This window comes from Gallinula chloropus, assembly GCF_964237585.1.
Source record: "Gallinula chloropus genome assembly, chromosome: 13".
Classification (NCBI taxonomy): domain Eukaryota; kingdom Metazoa; phylum Chordata; class Aves; order Gruiformes; family Rallidae; genus Gallinula; species Gallinula chloropus.
Window position 1 is genome coordinate 266,126 of NC_140098.1, and position 23,543 is coordinate 289,668.

At 38.1% G+C, this 23,543-nt stretch overlaps 1 protein-coding gene across 1 annotated transcript in view; it reads right to left on the reverse strand.

Moving 5' to 3' along the window:
- The window catches only part of LOC311196469 (hypoxanthine-guanine phosphoribosyltransferase-like), a gene marked incomplete at both ends in the record, with an annotated part of 109,490 nt that overhangs the window by 4,625 nt on the left and 81,322 nt on the right, over nucleotides 1-23,543 (reverse strand). The window contains one exon of the mRNA XM_084270041.1: nucleotides 275-381. Within this exon, the coding sequence (XP_084126167.1) occupies nucleotides 275-381 (107 nt within the window). The remainder of the gene's footprint in view (nucleotides 1-274; nucleotides 382-23,543) is intronic.

Sequence of the window (23,543 nt, forward strand, 5' to 3'; positions counted from 1 at the left end):
ATGATGCCTACTCCAGTTGACATATTGTTGATTCAATCCATGTATCTAAACAATACAGGATAGAAAAGTACTAAAGATAGTTGGGGTAATGTAGAAACTTAACTGGGGTTGTAGAGGAGTCTTCTCCATAAAACTGCTTTTGTTTTAAGCTCCAGAACACAAGTGTTACAGCTGCACAGTCTCCATATTTTCAAGGGCTATACAAGGTAAAGTATCAGTCTTTTCATTTGGAGGGATCATTGGCATCACTACTCTTTGTTGATTACCCTCATACCTGTCCAGGATGAGTCCATGAGGAATGAATACTCTTTCTAAATCTTCTTCATAATGCTTAGGAATGCAAAATAGATTTTTATTGTAGCCACTTTCTTCATCTCTTATCTGCAAATGAAAGGGAAACAGCTCTAAGAGTAAAGCCAGTCACACAGGAAAAAAACCTTTCCAGTCTGTGCTAATGCAGAGGAAGACTCCCCTCCCCACACTCACCCCTCCCCAGTAATGTGTCAGAATAAAAATGTATCTGAGAGGTTTTTAACCTTCTGATAGAACAATTCCCATTCTGTCTGATAATTCAGGAGCTTGTCTGAGAGGTGAATGGATAGATAACTACTTCACCCTACACATTATAATGGAAATTCTTATCCACCATCAACTAAAAGAACCCCAAAAGACTAATGTAAAAAACCCATCTTGTATAACCCACTTACTCTTCTGCAGAATCCAGTATCTTACTTGTGTGGTAGACAGGCAAAAAGTTAGTTTCAGACAAGGAGATTAGGATTACATTTTGATGGCCTGTCAGGATATGCCTTTAGGATTCTGTACTACCTTGACCAGCATTTTCCAGTGTGTAAAAGAGAAAACTGTCTCATAAGTGTGAATTCAGAACTGAACTTTTGACAGAGGTAAGCACATACCAACCATCAGCTATCTAAAAGGGCAGGGGAGATGGCTTACCCCAAAGGAGAAGCTTTGAGGTGGTAGTGGGAAGCGGAGAAGCTGCAGGGGGTGCCCATAGGTGGAAACTGGAGACCTGAGCTGCAGTGAGATTGTCACATCTAGTATTGCCCTGTTAGTATTAAAGATACACAACTAACTGAAAGAAAAAGTCAAAGCTGGCCTGAAGCTTCACTAGTGCAAAGCAGGTTAGCTACAAACGAGCTGCATTCAACAGAACCCAGTACAGTATAACTAAAAATGTGAGAATGCTGCATTGTGCAGGTTTCTGTGGTGGTGCATATGGTCCTAATAGCATGTAGTCTGTTTATTGAGCAATGAAATGGACAACTACTTCAGTAGATTGCAAATATTTAAATGAGGTGTTTTACTTACTATTCTTACTGAGACTGTAAATAATTTCCCCCTCAGACTTGGCATGTGTAACACTCCTGTACCAACTGTGAAACATGCTTTGATTTTACTAACAAAGCCTCAAAACCAGGGATTTGGTAGCTTGCTGATGGACAGGACAGAGCTATGAACCAGGCAAAAACAGCATAAAGCATTGCTAACAAACAAGTTGACACCTGCAAGCTCTTTAAACAGATGAATTGGTTTTAATTCTTTTCTTTGGCATAGGACAGATGAGTGCTTAGGAAGAAAGGAGAAATGGAGGTGGGGAACAGGAGTAGGTTATTACTTGCAAACTCACAGCAGTCACAAAAATGAGATAACCCATTACCACTGTTTCTTTTAAATTGGCCACAAATAGGCTACTTTGTTTAAAGATGAAACTAAAGAGACAGGTGTTAACAGGAATTTCAAAGAACAGATTAACATAATACAAGGCAATGAATATAGAATCTCATCCTGGCTGAACTCACCATACTCTGAAAGTACTCAAAATTGACAGACCTTGATGTTCCAAGTTAGACTCTCAGAATAGCTTTGCAGTTAAGCACTGTTTGGAGTGTCAGCAGTACTATTTTGCCTGGTTTGGTTACTGTTTTCTTTGTGACTGAAGTCAGCAAAGTGAAAGCTTGGGTGAAGGATTGTTTTCAAATAAGGTTCTTCATGCTTTATTGATCTTGGAAGAGGTACTGGTATCAGCTGTAGGAGAGGCTGAACAGTAGCATCTGTGAGCGGACTTTAATGCAGTTCAGAACTGCTTATTGTTTGCATGTTATATTTAACCCAGTTAGCCAGCTTGAAATGGGCTAGTTTCTGCCTGCATGAGGTTGCTAGTGGTGACAGACAGAATGCACATAGAGGATACGGGATTCTGTCAACAAGAAGCAGTGACAATAAGAAATAATTAGAAGCATTAGTCAAAAGACAGTGTTTACTTGAGGCTACTGGCACATAAAAGCATCATTTTCATTTAGAAAAAGCACCTTTGAGAATAGTCATTGACATGGTAAACAGTTTAAAAATTGCTGCAGGGTAGGTAGGTTGTTTTACTGTTTGTTTTGGTTTCTTCTCCAAGATCCTCATCTCTCTTGCATTCTGCATAGCTGCAGTTTAAATGCCGTGACTATGCTACCTGTGACTTGAGTACGATTTCTTTTGCCCAGTCATGATACTGATTGCCATCTTTGATGGACCTCAGCCTTACAGTTTGCTTTTGCAGTTATGATTTGGGCTTTCATCTGCACAGCAAGGTAAAGTTCAGTTTGGTTGCCGATTTTAGCTTCCTGCTGCATTTGATGAGAGGCATTACAACTGGAGCAAGGGATGGTCTTTGTCCATGGTAGTGTAACTATTGAATAAAGCTAATCTTGAAGCATATAGGTATGCATAGTGATTCCTGCTTATAGCTACTCCAACAGTGCAGTTCAGTGCTCTTTATTTGGTTAACAACTATACTCACTGAGACTACTGCATGCAAAAACATCTGCTACATTAACATCTTGTTTGTTGCTATGCGTGGAATATTTTTAAGGTCTACTGAAAGGTTCAGAACCTTAAGGATTGCATCAGTTTGAGCACCACATCACCATAGCAACATGCTGCGTTTACCTTACGGGCTCATAAAAGCATTTGTATTGTGGCACATGCTAAATATTACAGCAGCAGCCCATTATAATAAAGTAACCTATTAAACTATCACACAAAGTCATCAGAATTTAAATCACAAGCTTAACTCGAGAAATTAGTTATTTAATTTTGATTCAGTCTCATCTGTTGTTCATTTAGTGATGTAGGCTTAAGGGGGAGAAACAAACTACAGCAATTATGTACAAAAAGAGATTCATAAATAAGTATTTATGAGTATTGCTTCCTCAACACAAAATGACAGAGTATGAATGTAAGTATATTAAAGTCAAATGAGTAATGTCATAAGCGCATAAAAAATTGAGTCTATTAAGATACTTCTGCTCTGAAAGCCAGTTTTTCTCCTGAGCAAGTAGAAGAAACAAGGCCTTTCATTAGTCAGGGTTTCTAACGCTCTGTTCTTTTTGCTGAAGCTAACCTCTCCCCCAAACCCAAAGCTCACTTTAATCAAATAACCAGATATAAATGCGTTATCTTTCTTACCTGCAGTCCATGAGCCATAATCTTACTTTGAACTTGCTATCAGAGAATGAGTCGGTGTTATTACTGCAGTTTGTCTTGCTCTATTTTCATCTTGCAGTCAGATCATGACCTGCTTCTGAAAGGTCAAAATTGCCATCCTTCCTACAGGAAGTATTACTTCCTTCTGCTAATGCACTGACATCACAATCCCAGGTTTTTACTTAGTCAGATTAACCAGAAATAAAATAGGCATTAGCCCTGCTGCAACCAATGGGAGTAAAGATGTGGGGAGCAGGGGAGATGCAAAAAGGAAGCATGTGAATCAAATTAGTGGGAAGGACTATGCAGGGTAGTTTTTTTTATTAAAAACACAAATCAGGTATTTGGTGTAGCATATGGTAATTCATTAGGACTCAATTCTACCTTCAGTATAAGGTAATTTTATATACCAGTTTATCACAACAATGGATGTGCACGTATTTTGTCATAAAGTCCAAATCTTTCTAAAGTTCTTGTGCTGTTTTGCTGTCAAAAATCAGCATTTGAATAAACAAAGCTACATTTTTAAAGATGATTTGAAGCAGAGGTCTGCAGCTGTTGAGACATGGTGAACCCTGTCTGACACTCTTCCAGGTCACCCTTTCATAAAGGGGGTGTGTGTGTGTGATAGTTCCAGTAACATGCTCCACATCATTTAAAATGAAATCGCATTGACTTTCACTGTAATCTGATTATTTGAGTGTACGAAACCACACTATTATCTGGGATTAACATGAAAGTCTTAGATTTCTAAAAATTAATCCTACTAACAAAATGAGCTGATGCCAGCTTGCATACAACATGTTACAGAATGTTCTTATCAGATTGGGTACATTTTATCAATTCAACTAGTTTAGTGTTTTCCTGGGGGAGAGGGCACAGTGGTGAGAGATTTTTTAAATTTCTTGGTAATCTTACAGATGTTCTTCAGATCATGGCTGGTAACAGAAATGCTCATCCAAGATAAAGGCATATCCACAGCTTTCAGTGACACATTAAATAGTAGTACTGTTTGGGAACTTTTAGTGCCTTGAGTCTACTTGACCCCTATTTTATGCAGTTAGCAATAGCTTCCTTCTACGAATTCCCTATTGTATTCCCTACCTTACATATGTGAGCTCCCTACCATGTGCAAAGCCTTGGCTTTCTTATTCCTAGTACTCCTTTCCAGTTGTGGTAATGTGTGTTCAAAAATACTTTCCTCAACAAAATTCTCCTTCAAAAGGAAACAATAAAAAACATACATGTAAAGAGTGGTAAGTGTTGTTTGAGCAGAGATACTCTCCCTTATTCTCAGGTGCCAAAATGAAGGTGACCAGCAGCACTGCTGAGGAACTCATGCAAACGTAGATTGTCTTTATAACTGTGTGTGTATTAAGTGAGAAAAAGAAAAGGGAGAGACTCCCAAACTAGTTTCACAGAATCCCAAGGTTGGAAAAGACCTTTAAGATCATCAAGTCCAACCGTTCTCATCCTATGCTAAACCATATCCCTAAGTACTTGATCTACCCTTTTTTAAAACACATCCAGGGATGGTGACTCAACTCTTTCAGTAAAAAAAATTTCCTAACATCTAATCTGAACCTGCCCTGGCACAGCTTTGTGCCATTAGTTTGTTTCCCTTCTCCTGAGCTTTTCAACCCAGCGTAATTTAGCTGTCCAGAGAGGACGTTGGTGCTCTAGAGATCCTTGAGAGGATGATGCCATGGTAGAATATTAAGTGCTGTGGTATTGCTCATACTGATTGCCTATGTATCATGCTTATGGCTTTGTATAACTGGTTCTAGGAATTACATAATTTGTTTTTTTAATAATTATTTACAGGAAAAAATGACATGTATAGATTTCACATTTGCTGATTCTCTTGTAGTTTTCCATATTTAAACATAATTTAGTGTAGTTTTGCAAAAATCAACAGTCTGCCTAAGGCCACTTGCTTTAAACCACATTCAAATGAGGGAGCTGATTATTGGCATTCTCTCAGTTTACAATTTCCAGCAGTTACTCAAATTGCAGTGAAGAAGTAGGTATTTTGTGCATATCTGATACTATCAGGAGCACCCAGCTTAGTTGTGCCCTTTTTAAAAATAATCTGTTCTTCTCTGTATTATGTCCTTTTTCTTCGTGCTTAATCTCTCTGTAGGGAAACTTGGGCTGCAGATCACACGTACTAGGCAGCCTTCTCTCTGAACAGACCACCTTCAAATATTCTCCAGTGTAATATGTATGCTTTGATTCTCTCTATTAGAAGACCACCTCTGTTATGTAAATTACTTTTATAAATCCCTGAAGTTGCTACTTGAGGCAAGTTTGATTTCACATTACTCACATTTTTATAAATTATGCACTGGACCTTGCAAATCTTTGTGTCTCCTTTAGGCACCATACTGTTTGATCTGATTTGAACTGAGCCCAGTTCTAAAGTCTTAGTTTACTCTGTTTCAGAAAAGGATTGCAGAAAATCCCTACCACTGTTTTTACTTGAGTTCCTACTGCATTGGGAGTATTGTCTGAACTACAAATGAGCAGTGACTTTTTGACTGGAGTCCATGCTTTGAAAGCAGAAGAATTTAAATCATTAGGGGTGCATGCATACATGCACATGCATTATATTGTTACATTATTATTACATTTTCTTAACAAGTACTGGTGTTTCTGACAACAAAAGAGACTGTTGTGACACTGCTTTGTGATGTGGACATCTGTTTAGCTGGAATGAGATTCCTGTTATTGAACTGGGAAAATAGGTCTATTCTACTAAAATCCCCATAGATTGAAAATGTCAGACAGGCTACCATGTGGCCTCCAAAATTTTATGAAAGGATTAATGAGAAATAGTCGGGTCAACAGCCCAGGCAGGGATAAAAAAAGTAGATTTTGTAACTCTGGGAGACTTGGAGTAGAAAAAGCTTAGTGTTGTAAAAACCATACACTTTTGTTTAAGCTCGTTTAAGTCTTTGCATACTTTATCACAAACTTGGAAAAGTACTTCACAGATCATATTTATTTGAATGAATTTAGGATTCTCAGTAAATTCCATGGAACCATAATAGTAACCACATACCACTATCTCCTGACAAACACTTGAAAATTCAATAAATGTGTTAGTGGTCACAATTACTAGTGGACTGAGATTTGCTTTATGAAAGTTACTGCTACTATGAATGTTTTTATTGTCACAATTTAAACAAGAAAAATTCACAGGTGAAAGGTTCGTGCTAAGACAGCCCTTTGTCACTGCTGAATAATGAAATTTGAATGTAGCCAGCTGACCTCCTGAGGTGATTTCTCAATTATAAATTATGTGATCATAGTCCCATAGGAAAGAAGAAAAAAAAAGTGAGTGCATATGTATTTGTTCCAAGTGCCTCAAGTGCATCTTTTTGAAATTGAATATTTTGAGGACACTGGCACACAAGCCCGTTGGGTATCAATCTGTGGCCTCTCTCTAAATAACAAGGTACTGAAAGAGCCAGAAGCGTAGCCTGTACAGCCAGCCTGGAGATGAGTCAGAGTAGCACTGATACCTGGGGAAAACTGCAGCCAGTCAATGTAGGAGAACACTGCTCTTGGCCTTGTATATCTTCCCTGAACTACTGAATCAATAATTTATTTTCTCAGGGCATGATATTGCTGTTTACATACTTAAGTTTGTTAAACAATTTTACATTTTAATATATTGAAGTAACTGGTCTCGAGACTCTTACAATAATTTTAAAGGTCCTCAAAAAACATTTTATAGAACTAATTAACCTGTCAGGCATTTCCTCTTATTCTAAATCAGAAAGCAAATACATGATATTGAAGGTATGTTACGATTGTTCCATTAAATGACTAAAACTTTACAAATAAAACATGAGAGAAAGTGTCCACTAGAGGGAAGCCTCTACCATGGAAGACAATCCTTGCCAAAGGGGAAGAAACCCCTGCATTTTATGAAGGAAAATTTCTAGACTAGGAAACTCTGTGTTCAGTTGCTAAGTACACAGTTATGTCACCAAAATAAAAATACAAACAGGTAATTTAAAACAGGCATCTTAAATATTTAGACCAGTTCTGAACTTGTATAATTATGGATTATAGGAAAACTGCTCTGATTTGCACCGCTAAAGACCCATGGGCTCCCTGTTCCAAGTGGTTGATAGAGACTTAAATTAAAAGTGAGCACATGAATTTAGTGACCGATGTCTTCTTACAAAACCTATATTACACTTTGAAATATCTGGACTTAAGTAATTTGAAGCTCATCCTAAATCTCTTTTTGTTTGGCACTCTGAAGTTTCAGAAAAGACCAGCTGCTTAATTGGTCTGCAGAAAAGCTGTCTAGAAAAAACCCACTGCACAACAGTGCATGTTTACAATTAGAAAATAGAAACAATTTCACTATTTTTAGTCTTTATCATATCTACTTCTGTAGATTATGTATCTCTTTTACACAGAAAATGTCATGAGTATGAACCTTCATACTTTCCTCAGCTATTTTCTCTCTGGTCTGAGATTTTTATTATTTTACTGAAACAGAAAAGTGATCAAAATCTTGACCAATATTGGATATTTATAAATGTTGTGCTTGAAGAGCCTTCTGCTTTTACAGCTCCTCTCAGACCCCCAACAGCTAGCAAAGTCAGACTGATTGACGGCAGAACTCGGAGGAAACACCCCTGTACAAGGTGACTCAGACTTGTTTGAATAATTCTTGAAAACTGACAGCGGTTCTTGAATAGATGAATACTGACCTGGAGGAAATGTACAATATTCATTAACAAAGTCTTTCTGCCCATAACAGAAACGGTGGAGTGACTGTGTGAAGGTAATTTTTTTATATACCTTTTGCTACACTTATTTTGTAGATAGGAAGAAAGTTTCAGTCTCCTTGACTGTCTATATTAGTCATTTTGAGAGAGGGTCTGGTTAGGACTGGGGCAGTAGAGCAGAGAGACAAGGAATCAGGGCTTCTGGATTTTATTCACGGCTCAGACACACAGTTTATTTGCTGTGTGACCGTGGCCAGTTTATTTTCCTGACTGCTCCTGTTGCACCTCTGACCTTCCTATGTGCTTGGTTTTCCCCCGTTGCCTGGTATAATCATCTGACCTTAGTCTTCTGAGACATCTCTCATGTGGGCTACACAGGTCATTGTTATTTTTGGGAAGGTGCCATTTGTGAAACACCGTTGCTGTGTTCAAATTAATGATTTGAAAAAAGATTGAGATCTATTTGCTTGAATGGTTAAAATACAGTTGTTATAGTTTAATATGTCAGTGAGCAAACACGAGTTGCTCCATCACTGCCATAATGTCCAGTGTATCTGATCAAGTTCTCCCCACCCCCAACAGCCAGATTGGATTGTTTTACCTAGGGAGCAATGGGTGGTCCAGGAAGTGGTCTGCTCTACTCTTGGGGAACTGGACTCATCTTCACTTCAGAGTTGTTTAATAAAAATATTTGTTGAACAATGGCTTTATCTGAGTGTGTGATCACAGCTGGTTTATTTTAGCAATGTAACAGCAATAACAATCAAATCCATATTCCTCTTTGGATATTTATTTTCCTGAATTCATTCTTAGTGCGGTGAAAGAATTTGGTGTGAATTGGCAAGTGAAAATAGAACTGCATGTAGTGGATTTCACATCACCTTGGTATGATTTTTCTATTACTTGAGACCTTAAAACATAGTATAAAAACACATACCACAGAGAGGCCACATTTTAACTTACTCTAAAATTCTTCCCTCTATTTTTTCTCATTTTTAATTGTTGATAATGTTCTGTTCTGCAAAGCCATGTTTGACTGTTAGAGAAGTTCAGTGCCATCTTCCCATAACAGCATGTAAGAAAATGTAGACTATGCATTTTGGGGAAAAAAAATATCTTTTCAAATACCATGCAATTACTGCATTCAAATAAAGACAGCTCAGCTCGAAATATCATTTTTTTAAAACCAGCTATTTCAGAGTTGCCAGTGCCTTTTGTTGAATAATGAAGATGACACATTTTACTTACAAAGATTTTACTACTGCTACTTGAGTTTACTTATAGGCCACTACAGTAGCTGGCAGCTCGCAGTGAAAACCACTGCTAATGTGCATTAGCTCTGCAGGCTTGCTCACAATCTGAAAAGGAAATTCAGTGCTGGTCAGTACAGTTTTGTACGACAATGGAGGGAACCAAGAGGAAGTTTCTGTTACTGATTCTTATGTTTTCAATTCCTTCCTCAGATCTGCATCAAAGCACTCCAGTTACTGCCTGTTGAATCTGATGGCATAGGTTTACATAGTTGTGCATCTGAATTCCATATGAAGTCAGTAAATCCTAGTAAAGTTGTTCTAGAACACAGAACAGTACAGGTTGGAAGGGACCTTGAAAGATGATTTGGTCCAACCTTTCATGAGAAAGGAAGCCTAGATCAAATTGTCTAGCACCCACTGTATCCTGAAAACCTTCAATGATGGGAACTCTACCAGGTTGTTCCAGTGAATGATTGTTCTCAAAATGAAAAAACCCTGTCCTATGCCAAGATGAAACTTCTGCTGGTGCAAGTTATATCTGTTGCCCCTTGTCTCCTTCATGTGGCACCTTATGAAGAGAGAGCTTCTGTCCTCTGTGTGGTCATCCCTTTATACTGGAGTACTGTGATGAGGTCCCCTGTGAGCCTTCTCTTCTTCAGAGACAAAAGGCCTTAAGTCCTTAAGGCTTTCCACATAATACAAGTTCTCCAGCCTTTGATCATCTTACTGGCCCTCCTTTGGACTGTCTCCAATATGCTGTGATATGCCTTTTTCATACTATTGAGAACTAGTTTCCCACTTCCAGCATTCAGGTTTCATGCCTTCACTCTCCTTCCAAGTTTTCTCTGAGAACTTTTGTTGCTTTTATACTCTGTCACCTTATTAACACCTTATTCCACCTGCTCTTGCATCTCACAAGTAGTATTACAGATTTTCCATTGTAAAATCTCATTCTCTTAATTAGGTATCGTCTTTCTATTCTCTCATCACACATCACTTCTAATTTCTCTCCATTTACTTGTTGTCTTCATGGGCAAATCCTAGGGCTCTCATTTATTAATTCTGTACTCATGACAGCTTTTGACCTGCTTAATGTCTTCCTCCTTGAACGCTTGCCCTTGTTTTGCTTAAGATTTCGTTATCTCCTTCTCTTCAATAATTTCCAATCTCCTCTTAAAAATTTAATTTTTTCTCACATTTTGTGAGGAAAAGCTATAACACAAAAGTAAGGAAGATTGACTTTAAACATAATTCACTTTTGTGCCCATTAGAGATTATAAAATGTCCTTCCTTAATTGAAATGAATGCATTATGCCCTCAATGCAGGTCACACTGTGTTTAGATAATTTGACATATTACTTTTTTTATTTTAATTTGATGCTGCGATGGATGGTGTGAATTACTGTATTGTTTTAATTACTGTATCCAGTTATTTCTACTAGAGCCCTCTGCAAGTAAAATCCTTGAGACATTCAGAATAGTGCACCACATTTCTATCCTGCACAGAAACCCTAACTCAGGTAATTGCTTTCTCATCGATCTTACAGAATGTATATCCCAGACTGACAGATTTTAGATACATTTAATACATACATTTGCCAGCCTAAAAACTAAACATGGCTTGGTTTTGGTACTTGCCAGCTATTACTGAAACAAGATAGGAAGTTGGAAAGATGTTACACTGGAGGCATGTGTTTGGTTTTGGATGACTCTCAAGTAAATCCTTTAATATTAATAGTATTAATAGCTTCCCTTCTGAAGTCATCATTCTAACCTAGTGTAAGGCCAAGTCATCTTTATGTGAAATGCATAAAGTGTTGCAGGTTAAATCTCCTGCCATACAAGATCATACATAAAATACTGATTTGTTTTATGCAAAACCATACGTTTTACATAGGACCAAATCTGGAATATTTGCTAGAAATCATCTAATTGAAATCAGGTTTTTAAGGGATTTATGTGAATTAGCTATACAACTCTCAGCATTTCTGAAGTTACTAACCTTCCACTGACAGCCAACTTCAATTCCCAATTCATTATGCCTCAGGTTTTCAGGCCAAAGTATTTGAACTACTTGTATGTCCTCTTTACTCTCATCAGAATTTGGGAAATGATTATGTAGTTTTGTGACTACACAGACATTAGTGGGATATATAAAAGATTTCCCTTATGCTATTATAATGGCTTTGATCTGGCAGAAACATAGTAAAATCAGAATCTGAATTGTTGAAAATGAATGCAGTTCTCCGGTAGTTAATTCACATGTGCTTTAAGCAGTGTAGTCACCAGTAGTTAAATCTATGCCATAGATTAGAGGCTGGAGTTAACGTTATTCAACCTCAAATAATACTAATATATAAAAAAATAATAGTTAAGGCTTGTGACTATTTAAATCAAATTGTTTTAGTTGAAAGAGATTGTTAAAATCTTTTTTTTTTCATTTATAAGTAGTCTTATTTAACTTAAAACTGTTATTCCAGTTTTGACATATAGCTGGACTGGCACTGCTCGTAAATGCCCCAAACTCAATGAAATGTATTTCCTGTTCCTTCTCATAATGACAATGTGTGTGTTAGGGTCACAGGTATATTCAATAAGAAGAAGTTCGGTTTGTTTTCAAATCAGCTAGAAGCAGCTTGGCTCAGAGCAGAAAACTTGTATGTGATCAAAAGGATCTTCCAAGCTTGTTAATAAGGAAGAGCCATGCAAGTTTTTATGGCACAGAGGACACAGGTTTTCGTTCTGTTCAGCCATTCACAAGAGTGTGTCATAATGAAGCTAAAGGCTGTGCTTGCTAATATTCCTGAAGACAAACAGCATACAGTTGTTGCTCCTGAACTAGTCTTTTCCACGTTTCAGTTGAGTTCATACTAAAACTGACATAGAACTAACAACTAAGAGCCATCCTGTGTAACATTTTGTGATGCTCTTGTGACATGGCAGCTTACTTCTCTTTTTGCCTTGCTGCTCCTAACATGCATTTCAGAAAGTGCCATCCAGCACTGACTGAAAAAAAGATGACTTTGTGGAAGATATGCTGCAGTGGTAATCAAGAGAAACCAGAATGTTAAGACTGTGGGCTCAGATGCTGGCTGAAGATCACTCAGTCTAGCCACAAGTCTAAAAAAGCACCACTGTATGGTAAAGCTAGAAAAATCTCTAACATATTTGCTATTACTAACAAAAAAGAAGAAAGTTAAACTCGTGGAAGACAGCTGTGATAATTTTGGTCATTTCCAGACATGTTAAATTTTCATTATAGCTATTATTCTTTTAATTATCTTCTTAAACAGCTTCCATTTTGAAACATCATCTACCATGATTGTATTTTCAAAAAATTCACTTTAATCAGTAGGAGTCCAATTTGGGGAAGCACAAATGTACACGTTAAGGACTATCCCTATTAAAGGCAGTAGCTATAACCATTCTTAACTTCATGTATCAAGGCTTCAGTCTGGCTTCAGTCATATAACTAGAAAAGTTAGAATGATTTAGGCATAGAATAAACTAGAACTATAAACATGTCGTACATAGCTTTGTATCCTCTCAACTTCTAAGAGAATACCTGTGACAGCTCCATTGTAGAGGGGTAGAAGGGAGAGTTGTCTCGGTGTAAAAGGTAGAAGCTGAGACATTAAGATCTTCACATTTTCAGTTAAAAAATTCCACAATGACACTGTCAGTAAGAGGCTGTAATAGCAAAGTTTTTGTATGGATACTATAGTGCACATAGTGGGTCTGCCCAGGAAAAACAAGAGAAGCTATTAAAAGAAAACTAAGTTTTGGACAGCTAGGGGGTATAACAGTGCTCTCACACAGCTGTGTCAATGGGCTCAAAGCACAGGCTTCTGCATTGAGTTAAAACACACAGTATGTTGTTATGCTTAAGAGTGTTGGGAAAAAAATCAGGATTTCAAGCTGTGTTTTCTATCTGGAAGCTAGAAAATGCTGAGGAATAGGCTGCCAGGGAGCAGAAAGGGAAAACGTTGCCTAAAGGAGGAGTGAGGCAGGGCAGGGGCCTCACCAGCCAGGTTGAGGTCATGTCCCACAGTACACGACAGTGGTGAATGAGACAGGCAAAGGAATGGAGCTGGGGTCAACCAGGAGTCCAGGTCATCAGAAAAGCTCTTGGTGATGCAGCAGGTCCAAGGTGAAGCTGGGAAGGTCCCCGGGTCAGTCCAGTGATTACCAGGCAAATCCACAGCAACAAAACAGATCCCACTGAGATAGAGACAGGTACACAGCTGATATATCTCAGACAAGGACTGAAATTTCAGTCCTGATCTTAAATGGAGCTGCTGGGCCAAGGGTCAGAGGGTATTGGTGGATGTCCCAGGTGAGACTGGCCACGGCCAGTAAGGCCTTTTGATTCACACAGGGCCCTGACACAGGCTCCTGACATATTGTCAGGAGCACCCAAACTTGCAGGATGTTTGCTCTTTAAAGAAGCCCACAAAAGGCATGCTTAGAAGAGAAACCCACAAAATAACACCCACCTTTGATAGTTTTTTATACCGCACCTGTACATGTTTGAAGTAAGTATCTGAAAGAGTGGAAGAGAAACCCAGTTTTGTTTACTCTAGCAAGCATTATTAGATCACTCAAAATCTGTTCAAACCATAAAAGGAATAGTAATTTCAAAAAACTCACAGATGACATTAACACTTCAGGTTTAGCACAAAGGCTTTGCATTGGGTAACAAGAATGTAATTAGTTCCCATCAAATGCTTCCACAGCTATTCATCTTCAGAGGAAGGGAGAAGATAAACAGCATGATGTAGAACAGGACAGCTGGTTGGGATCCTTGTCCCCATCTATACTGAAAGAGCACTAGAACAATTATTCTTACTGCAGGCATGTTCAGACAGCCCATTGTCACAAAGCTAACAGAATGCATAGAGATCTCTCCGATATCCAGTGAACTGCATACCTCCCAAGCATTGTCAGGGATGGCATCTATATTCCTATCCAGATTTTTTTCTTTTGTCATTATTCAGAAAGAATATGAAAAAGACCTACTTAATCTTCATTAACATAAATCTTTCCCTGCTGTAGCCAATGAACTTGAGATATGAAAGAGTATTTTGTATGAATTTTTGCATCCTGCATTCACATACAACAACCTTTGAGAAGAATTTGGGGGGGATTACTTACTTTTCCATTTTCATTTGTGTGCTGGAGTAACCTGTCATACATGGACAGCAAAAGAGTAGGATAAAGGGGAACTGGAATAGGTCAGGTAATGGAAAACAGACATCATGCAGGTACTGTGAGACACGAGATTTCGGTGCAGAGATGCCCCAGGAACTCTGTGCAGTTAGTTCAGTTTTGGTGCAGCTTAGCACTGATCCTGTTAGAAATAGGCTACCTGCAGCCTCTTGGAGAGTCTCCACACTGCATCCCCATTTCTGAGGGCTTTTGCTACCTCAGACCCAGAGGACAGAAACATATGAGAAGTCCTTTTCCTCTTTTTGTTTTGTCAGCCCAGAGACACAGCCATATAGGAAAAGCTTTTAATTATAGAAGCTATTTCAACTGGAGGGGAGGGACTGGGAGTCTAGTGGCCCCTGGGACTTAACAGAACAGCACAAACTTCAAAATTGAAATAGTCCTATATAAACTTTGTATAGCACTTTCTGAGAAATGCAAGAAATGTGAAAATGGAATGCTTAGCGGAGAAAATGATACAATATAAATTAAGCAGTATTTTATAGTGGCATAACTATGAATGCAGCTAATTAGCACAGGGGAAAATGATATCCTGCAATGTTGAAAATGAAGTCTGGTTAAATAGATGGTAATGCTGTTGCTGGCCGTGTAACAAGCCCCAGTATAAGATGTCTAGTCTGTAGATTCCACCACTTAGTAACTCATTGCCATAATTCATGTAAAACAATACAATTTTATCATTCCTCCTACAAAATTAACTAGAAACTGGGCTTGTAGCACAGCATTTATGCTGGCCTCTACGCCCCAAAGGTCATTGTATTGTCTGCATAAAATGTTCGAGTCATATTTGAAAGAAGAGTAATGGGATAAAAATGTCTCTGTTGGAAGTGTTTGCTTCCCTGGAGTGTAGGAGCTTTTGAGTACTTAACCATAGTACTGTAGCAGATGGTGAGCAGCCAAGCCACTATAATGGGATGAAAATCTCTAATGTCAATGTTGGCTTCAGGGATAAAAACCAAGAGTTTTTTATAGGGAGAGGTCTTATTTTCATCTGCAGTGTAACAGTAAGTGTTCAGCTGCATTTTACCTGCATGGTTTTATTTCCTACCATAAATAAAGTGTCTGTGTTAGGATAATAGTAAGGACTACCATCGTTATGCATAAAAATCTGCTTCTGCTGAAATCAGTGACAAGACTACTTGATTTCATGGAATCAAGGCTTCCCCAGTCCATTTAAATTTCAAATCACAGTAGCAGGTGTTTGTGCTTTGAGCAGTATCAATAATAGCATTCAGGATATTCCGTGCATTAGGACTTACAGCATCAAAATTAGGTGTCATGTATGACAGTATATCAACACTCACTATATGGTTATCCTTGTGCCTAATGACTGAGTTTAAAAGTGAGTCATAGTAGTTTTATGAGACAAATAATTCTTAACCCTGAATCTATGCAGATAGTATGGGAACAGAATCCTTTTTTCCCCAGAATAAAGAGTGTTAGAGGAGACAAACATGCTGAGTCTTCATTCTATCATTTAAAGAAGAAAGACAAAGTGGAATTCATGCAAAAATATAAAAAAGTGGAGGCAGACTGAACTCCAGACTGGTCTTGCTCCCTGCCAACCCAAACAGGGAGCACTGTAGCCACTTCAACACAGAGTTCACTCTCAGCTTGCTGAGTCAGCTGAGAGCAGGGCATCCACTGTCCTCTCTAGCAATACAGCACACTGGGGTATATATAACTTGGGCATGTGGCTCGTGTAACTATGTCCTCCCACTGGGAAGATGCTCTGTCATGAATTACTACTACTTTGCTCTTTGTGTATCAGCTGGAGTTGCGGTTTTCAGACTATGATAGCATGCTGCATTCTGATTTTGCAGCAGAAATACCTGCATTGCTCCACCTTACCACAAATACACATACACACAGACACTTTGACTACTGCCTCTAGTTTAAATCAGGGAGTGAAGCACTCTAACATCAATATAACAACCAAAAACTTATTATCAGTAATAAGAATTCTCTCTGTGCAAAGTTGTTTGGATGTTTTGCATGTGTGTGTGTGTTAACCAACACAGTTTTCTGAGGAGGTGGGAAAAGGAATTCTGCTTGCTGGATGAAATCTGAAATGGTTTCCCTCTGAACCAGCTGGGAGTCACAGGACTGGAATGACAGGGCCAGGAAAGCAGAGACCATTCTGGTTTGGCATGAAAGAGGAGGGAGAGAGATATAAGGGACGTGGAGAACATCAACATGTCTGAATAAACAAAAGGCCTAGACCTCAGAAGGAGTACATCTGAGAAGATGCAGTGAATTTAGTGAAATCTGTTCCGGTTTACTCTAGGCCCACAGACTTTCCAGGGTTTGGCTGATCTAAATCATACAGTGATTCTTTTAAAGTTTATCCCATCACTAATTATTTGGTGTATTTAAGGGTTTGACATTCACTCTGTGAGGCTTTTTAAGAACTTACCAAGAAACCACAGGACTCAGGGTAACATTTTTTAGACTGGTTGGTGTCAGTGGTGGTTTTTTCTTCTTGAGGTTTGTTTGTTCTACAGCTGTGGTTTCATTGGGAAAAATCTTCACATAGCATCTGGGTTTTCATTGGTGATGTTTGCTGCAAAAAGCACAGTATTTCCAAGCTGCAAGTGAAAAGTGTGTGCCCTGTCAGGAACCTCCCCCCAACCTTGTCAGAGTGCAGGTATGCTACCAAAATATATTTTATAAATAATGGCCAAAGTACAAAAGGCAAAACCTAAACAAACCTGAACATAAGTCTAAAAGCTATAAACCCAAACAGTCCATAAATCAAATGATAAGATTACACAAGACGAAGAATTCATGAATAACAAGCATGTAAGTTGACTTGGTAGCATGTTGGAAATGTGCCACCTCCTGCATTTGGTAATCAAATCCACCTGAACCAGTGGTTTATGACTTAAATAATGTGAAATATTTTCCATCTCTGTATTAGGAGCTAGATTAGAGAAATCAAAAAGAAAGGTTTAACTACTCAAGAAAATAAGAAGAGAACGTTGTGTTTTCACAGGCATTTCCTTTGCAGTATATCAGTGTTTGCCTCCTTTTAGTGTCCTCTTCGCTTACGGGGGAGAAGGTTCCCTTTCCTTTATCAGAGGCAGCAAGATTTTTCTGCTCTTGGAAATGTTTCTGTGAACTTGATGTGTCTCAAATGGAGTCTTAATTTCTCATTACCATTCTAACCTTTCAGTCTTCGCTGATTTCAGAATGAGGAATTTTGAAGTGTCAGTTCAGAAGCAAACTGGATCCTTTCAACAGGCCTCTCTGTTTAGTCAGATAAGAACATCTGTGCAATTTGAAGGGAAACCTTTCAAAGTGTTAGTGATCCACTGATTTTTTTTTTTTCCATTTGACATAAACAAACCCAGGTCTGGACCCAACTGGATGCTTGATATTTATTTTTTTGATTTGCTATTTTTCTTGATATTTATTTTTTCTTTAGTTTCTAAAATTTTGCTTGTTGGTAAGGTAAAAACCTCTCTGCAGAGGAATACATCTTCTTATGCCTTAACTTTATCATCGTGCAAAACTAGTTGAAGTACTTGTGACACAATGTAGATGAGATGCTGAGCAAACCTCATTAAGTTGCAAGTCTCCAAGAGAAGGCTGCAGTCTTATTCTTAAAATTCATTGCACTTTGAAGTGTGTTAACTAGTCCTTTGAATGAATGCAGTTGTTAGCAGAGTATATTGTTTGCCATATTCAGGAACAGAATTGAAGCCATATTAAAGTCTGCCATCATCATAGAAAAATTTAAGGAGTTCGTGCTGTGATCTCCAAACCATGTCAACCTCTAAAAAGTGGAACCTGCCAGTGGCTGTCTTAGATAACCATGAGAAAACATGTGTTATCACGTGTATCATTCTATGGCAACAATTGCTGCTGATTTTCTCCTTGTAACTAGTGCATTATACTTAGCTATTTATTCAGATAGTTTCATTAAAGTAAACCCTTTAATTAGATTCAAGTCTGAATTAGGTTTGGTTGCCTCACATTTCCAGATTTGAGTTTTCCAGTGAACTGAATAAAAACATTAAATGTCATACCTGGAATAATGTAGGGGCACAGGGTGGAGCCTTGCCCAGGATCCTTCAAAACAGTTGCCCTTTTACACAATGATAGGAAAAAGCATTACTCCCAATGTTTAAAGAACTGACTGCTAAATGTATTCTTTTGAAAATATGAGGAAAATAATAAAAACTTCTTCCTGCAAATTTTCCAAATAAGGAAGTGTAGTAACAGGCCACAAGCTATTTTTCAGTGTTGTTCCTTGTTGCTTTCTTAGACCTCTTAGAAGGTTCAGTAGGGGGAGAGAAGAGGGAGCATGTTGCCTGAAAACAATTGCAGTAACTCCAGATCTGCAGTTAGTATTTAAATTGAGCGAAAGACCTGTAACATATAGCCTGTTTTAGCATTATATGCATCGGTGACTGTCATCTGTCTTTGGAAAGAGGCATGATATAGAGGCTGATGTAATACAAAGTAAATTTGTATAAATTACTTTCTAGTAAAAAGAACTACATCAAAGCAAACCTCATAGCAATGAAAATCAGTGTAATCTTTGCCATGCCAAATGCTCAATCCAAACCAGAACTATAGTTTTACTTTGTTGAGTTCTGGAAACATATTTCCCAACCATTCATTTATTTCATTAAGTACCAGATAACATATAAAAACACTACAAAAACTTGTACTATCTAAATGAGACATAGTATCACTTTGCTCTGCAATTTTTACTTTAATGTAATGGATTTTTCATGGTTTTCTAAAAAAGTGTTGCTGAGCAATGAGGGAAGTAGATTTAAGATTGTCCCTATATTCCTTTAATTCCAAACATCATTTAAAAAAAGAAAAAAAGAAAAAAAGAGGAAAGCAAGCTCCTTACCTTGGGTGGAGTGGTGGGCTCAGACCAAAAGCTCACAAGGCTTCATTTGCTCTTGTCCTCTGTAAGGACTAAATTTCTTGATTTTATCTCTTTATATATGTAAGTGTGAGCCTGTTGACTTAATTTCTAAACTATTATCCTGGAAGGAGGTCAGCCAGGTACTATCCCTACCCAAGCCTGCACACCATCTCAGTGAACTTAAAAGGATATCAGCATATTCAGGAACTAGAGACCCAGACATGTCTTTGAGTTGAGCAAACCTGTCAGCTCTGCTCTGGATTAATCCCTCAAATAGCTGTCCTGCACTTTTTGCCGCCTTAGTCTCCCAGTGAATTGTTTTCTTCTCACAAAGTGCCTTCAGCTCATAGTGGATGGATCACCGATATAATTGGAATTTTCACCTATAAATATTTTTTACTCATCATTTGAAAGAAAAACAGCAACAACAGAAAGATAATAGCTTCTGGTAGATACTGAAGGACAGAATAAGCATAGTTGATAACATTCCCAGAACAACCAACTGCCAACATTATTTTATATTCAGGGACTTTCTGAGCCAGAGGATCATTTTTGTGTTTAAAACTCTTTATTAGACGTTTCTTCAATGAATTTAATTGATCCCTTGCAAGCCTTTGTGATCTTCCAGTATCCATAACATCTGTGGCAAGAAATTTCGTGAGGCAGTCTGTAAAGTCTGATGATTTTGATGCTGTTGTGTTTCTACAATGCATGGAAATTAACAACTCTCTCATATTTTCCTGTTCATTGTCTTAACACAGGAAATCACTGAGATATCACTCAAAGCACTGTTAGGTTCTTGAACGATACAAATTGAAATCAATGGAACTGGGATGATTTATGAAATAGTAGGATGTTAATTGTTGTGCAAGAGCAGTCTTGAATTTGAGATTGAGGTGAAATTTTTTCCATCTGTCCACACAATTTACCTAAAGAAATTTCTATCTGATTGACTATGTGAGAACCTCACTGGTACTCCCAGGAGGAAATAACGGGTCGAGTCCTCTCTGATTGAGAGAGTTTTGACCTGCTGTCAGGACTATGCCTTGCCTGGTGAGCTAATCTATCCTGTCTGACTTTACAGTGCTGTCAAATGGCAAAAATATAGGACATAAGGTGACACAAAATCTTTCTTGAAAAGACCCCAGAATTTTTCACCCTTGGGGAATACAATATTGGTAGAAAGTCTGCATTCTGGTTGCTTGATAGTGGAAAAAATACACTGTAGAGCTGAGTCCTGGGAGCAGTTCAGCCTACAGTATTCTTGGTATCTCTCAGGTCTTAGAGGTAAGTAAACAAACACATCCCACTGCACAGAATTCCTCCTTTCTACTCTGTTTTCTTTGGGATAGAACTTCCATTTCATCCTCATTACATAAATTTCAAATGTAACTTTATTTGCAGGAATGTTACAGCCATAATGGGAAGGTACTCAAGAAGGTACTTGGTTGGGACAGATTCTGTGAGACCCGTATGGAGAGCCCTCCTAGAAAGAACTTATTCATGAGACCACTGCAGATAGCCTTTCTAAAGAGAATTAGAAGTGGAAAGAGTGTATCAGACTGGGCATCTTCGCTCATTCTTAAAGGATTTCACGCAGACGTGCATAATTTATGGATACCTCACTGCCAGTAGTACTTTGGCTGTAGCTTTCTTTCTGGGAAGATTTTGCAGACTGCAACAATGTCTTGAAGAAACTATTGACCTTGACCTTAGCTGATTGAAAACTTAACTCAGCATGTACATTTTAGCCTGGAAATTCTGCCATCTATCTTCCAGAAACTCAGCACTTCAGTCCCGCCTATCTTGCTTCCTCCCAGTTTTAATTGCTTTTAATTCTGAGTATCAGATCATCTTTTCCCCTTCTTTTCTCAGCAGACACTTATTAATGGAAAAAAAATGTTCCTGGTGTCTGGCTGTGGGGTGTATCATACTCCAAATACAAAGGATGACCTAGTTTCACTATGTGATGTGGCAGTTTTCCTCAATTCTGACTGTATTTCAGTAGCACTTAGCGCCCTCACCTAACTCCTGCCCACAAACTGCTTCCCACTACAGGAGTGTTCATTTTCAGTATAAAAATATCTCTAAGAAAATAACAGATTACCCACATTACTGCTTTTTAATGAAGCAGACTCTCTAATGTAAAATAATCAGCGTGGTTTTCGGTTTGGCTCGGAGGTGGTTTACAATAAAATATTGAGTAGTAAAATGGTAGGTCAGAGTAATGCTAGAGTAATACCAAATTGTGCAAGCCTATCACATTTTGTTCCTGTACTTGGAGGGCTGCTCTGTTTTTACTTATAGCAGGGTCTGTTTACCCCATTGGAAAATGTCCATTCCAGGTTCTGTCTGTGATGACTTTCAGAGGACTGAAATTATAGCTTGGCTCTCATTTGTGATCATAATTTGTATTTTTAGTTAAACATAGACAGCTCATATTCTCAGCTCCTGACACCTTTGGTAATGCTTCCTGTGGTAGACAGTACAGAGCCTTTCATGCTGCTTTGGATGTCCTCACTAACACAGCGGTCACTGATAGTCCTGTAAGATAAAGTGTAAATGGAATGCTTGTTTATGCATGTGGATGTCAGCTACAGAGATTTCATGGAGCTTTTCTCTCTTGAACAATCAATATATTCTTCTAGAACCCACCGAAATGCTGATGTAGGAGATACAGTTGCAGCTTGTCATGCAGGCCCTAAAAAGTCATGCCCACCTGTCTAAACTTTCTGACTTGAAAACCTATTTTACCTGGGAAATGGCTAGGTCAGTGGTTTCATGTCCAGCTCTCAAAAATACCAAATACTTCCAGTTAGTATCAAGGATCTTTTCTGTTCTCTGCATGCTAATGCAGTTCAAACTGCTCAGCAATATGCAAGACCGAGTCTTACATTACACTCTCTGCTCATCAGTCTGTAACTGCTGGCAGTGTAATCTTTTGAAGACAGCACCAGCTCTATGTATGTCTTAAGGTCTTTATAAGCATTCTGTTTTTAACTTGATTGCTACCACTGGTGAAATTGTCACCCTTTTGGACCAACAAGAAGGTGTGTCTTATTTCACAAAGCCATTAACAGGGAATCTTCTGTTACTGATGATATTTTTAATTCTTCTAACTTCCCTGACCTGGCCTGGATTACTTATAATGATACTGAGCAGCACATTTTGAAGATACCATCCAGGTTGCAGAATAAATTTTTGTTTATTATGAGCTATTATTTAATTAACACAACAGCTGCAAAAGTAATTATAAGAACATATTGAACGTCTCTGTCTAATGAAGGTGAATTTCTAATGATAGCTACATTCTGATGTTCTTACTCATAAAGTAATAGCCAGAGCTTTGAAAATTTAGGGCAACTTTAGAGGAACCATCTTGTGAAAGCTCTTAGAGAGTAAACTATGTTCCAAGACATTCAGTGAAAACACTAATTTATTGTTCTTCTTCGGATATGTGTGCATTATTAAGCTGTAGAAGGACAAAAATTACGTTAAATTATTGTTCATAAGAGGACTAATATGCACATTGTTGAATGATGCAAGTGCAAGGAAAATAGTATGATTTTATTTATTCAGATGGGAAGAAAGAAAAGCAGTTGGAGGAAATTATTTGCACTATAACAAAGATGATAAAATATGGAGACTTGGTGATTTGCAGAATGCTTCTCATGTCAAAAGATTGGGCATGGCCTCAAATATTCAGTAAGATGTTCAGTAAGATCTTATCACAGTAAATTATAAGACTTTTGTGTTTTGTTGAGAATCACACAGCTGAGAAGGATGACTGATGTACACCATATGTATTCTGAACTCAGTTCTTGTAGGCAAGTGGGCAGAAAAGAATTGAGTCAGGGAATCTCTCTCAGGAATTATGCTATGAAAATGTCTCTGGCAAGTGGAATAAGGAAAGATGAAGGTGGA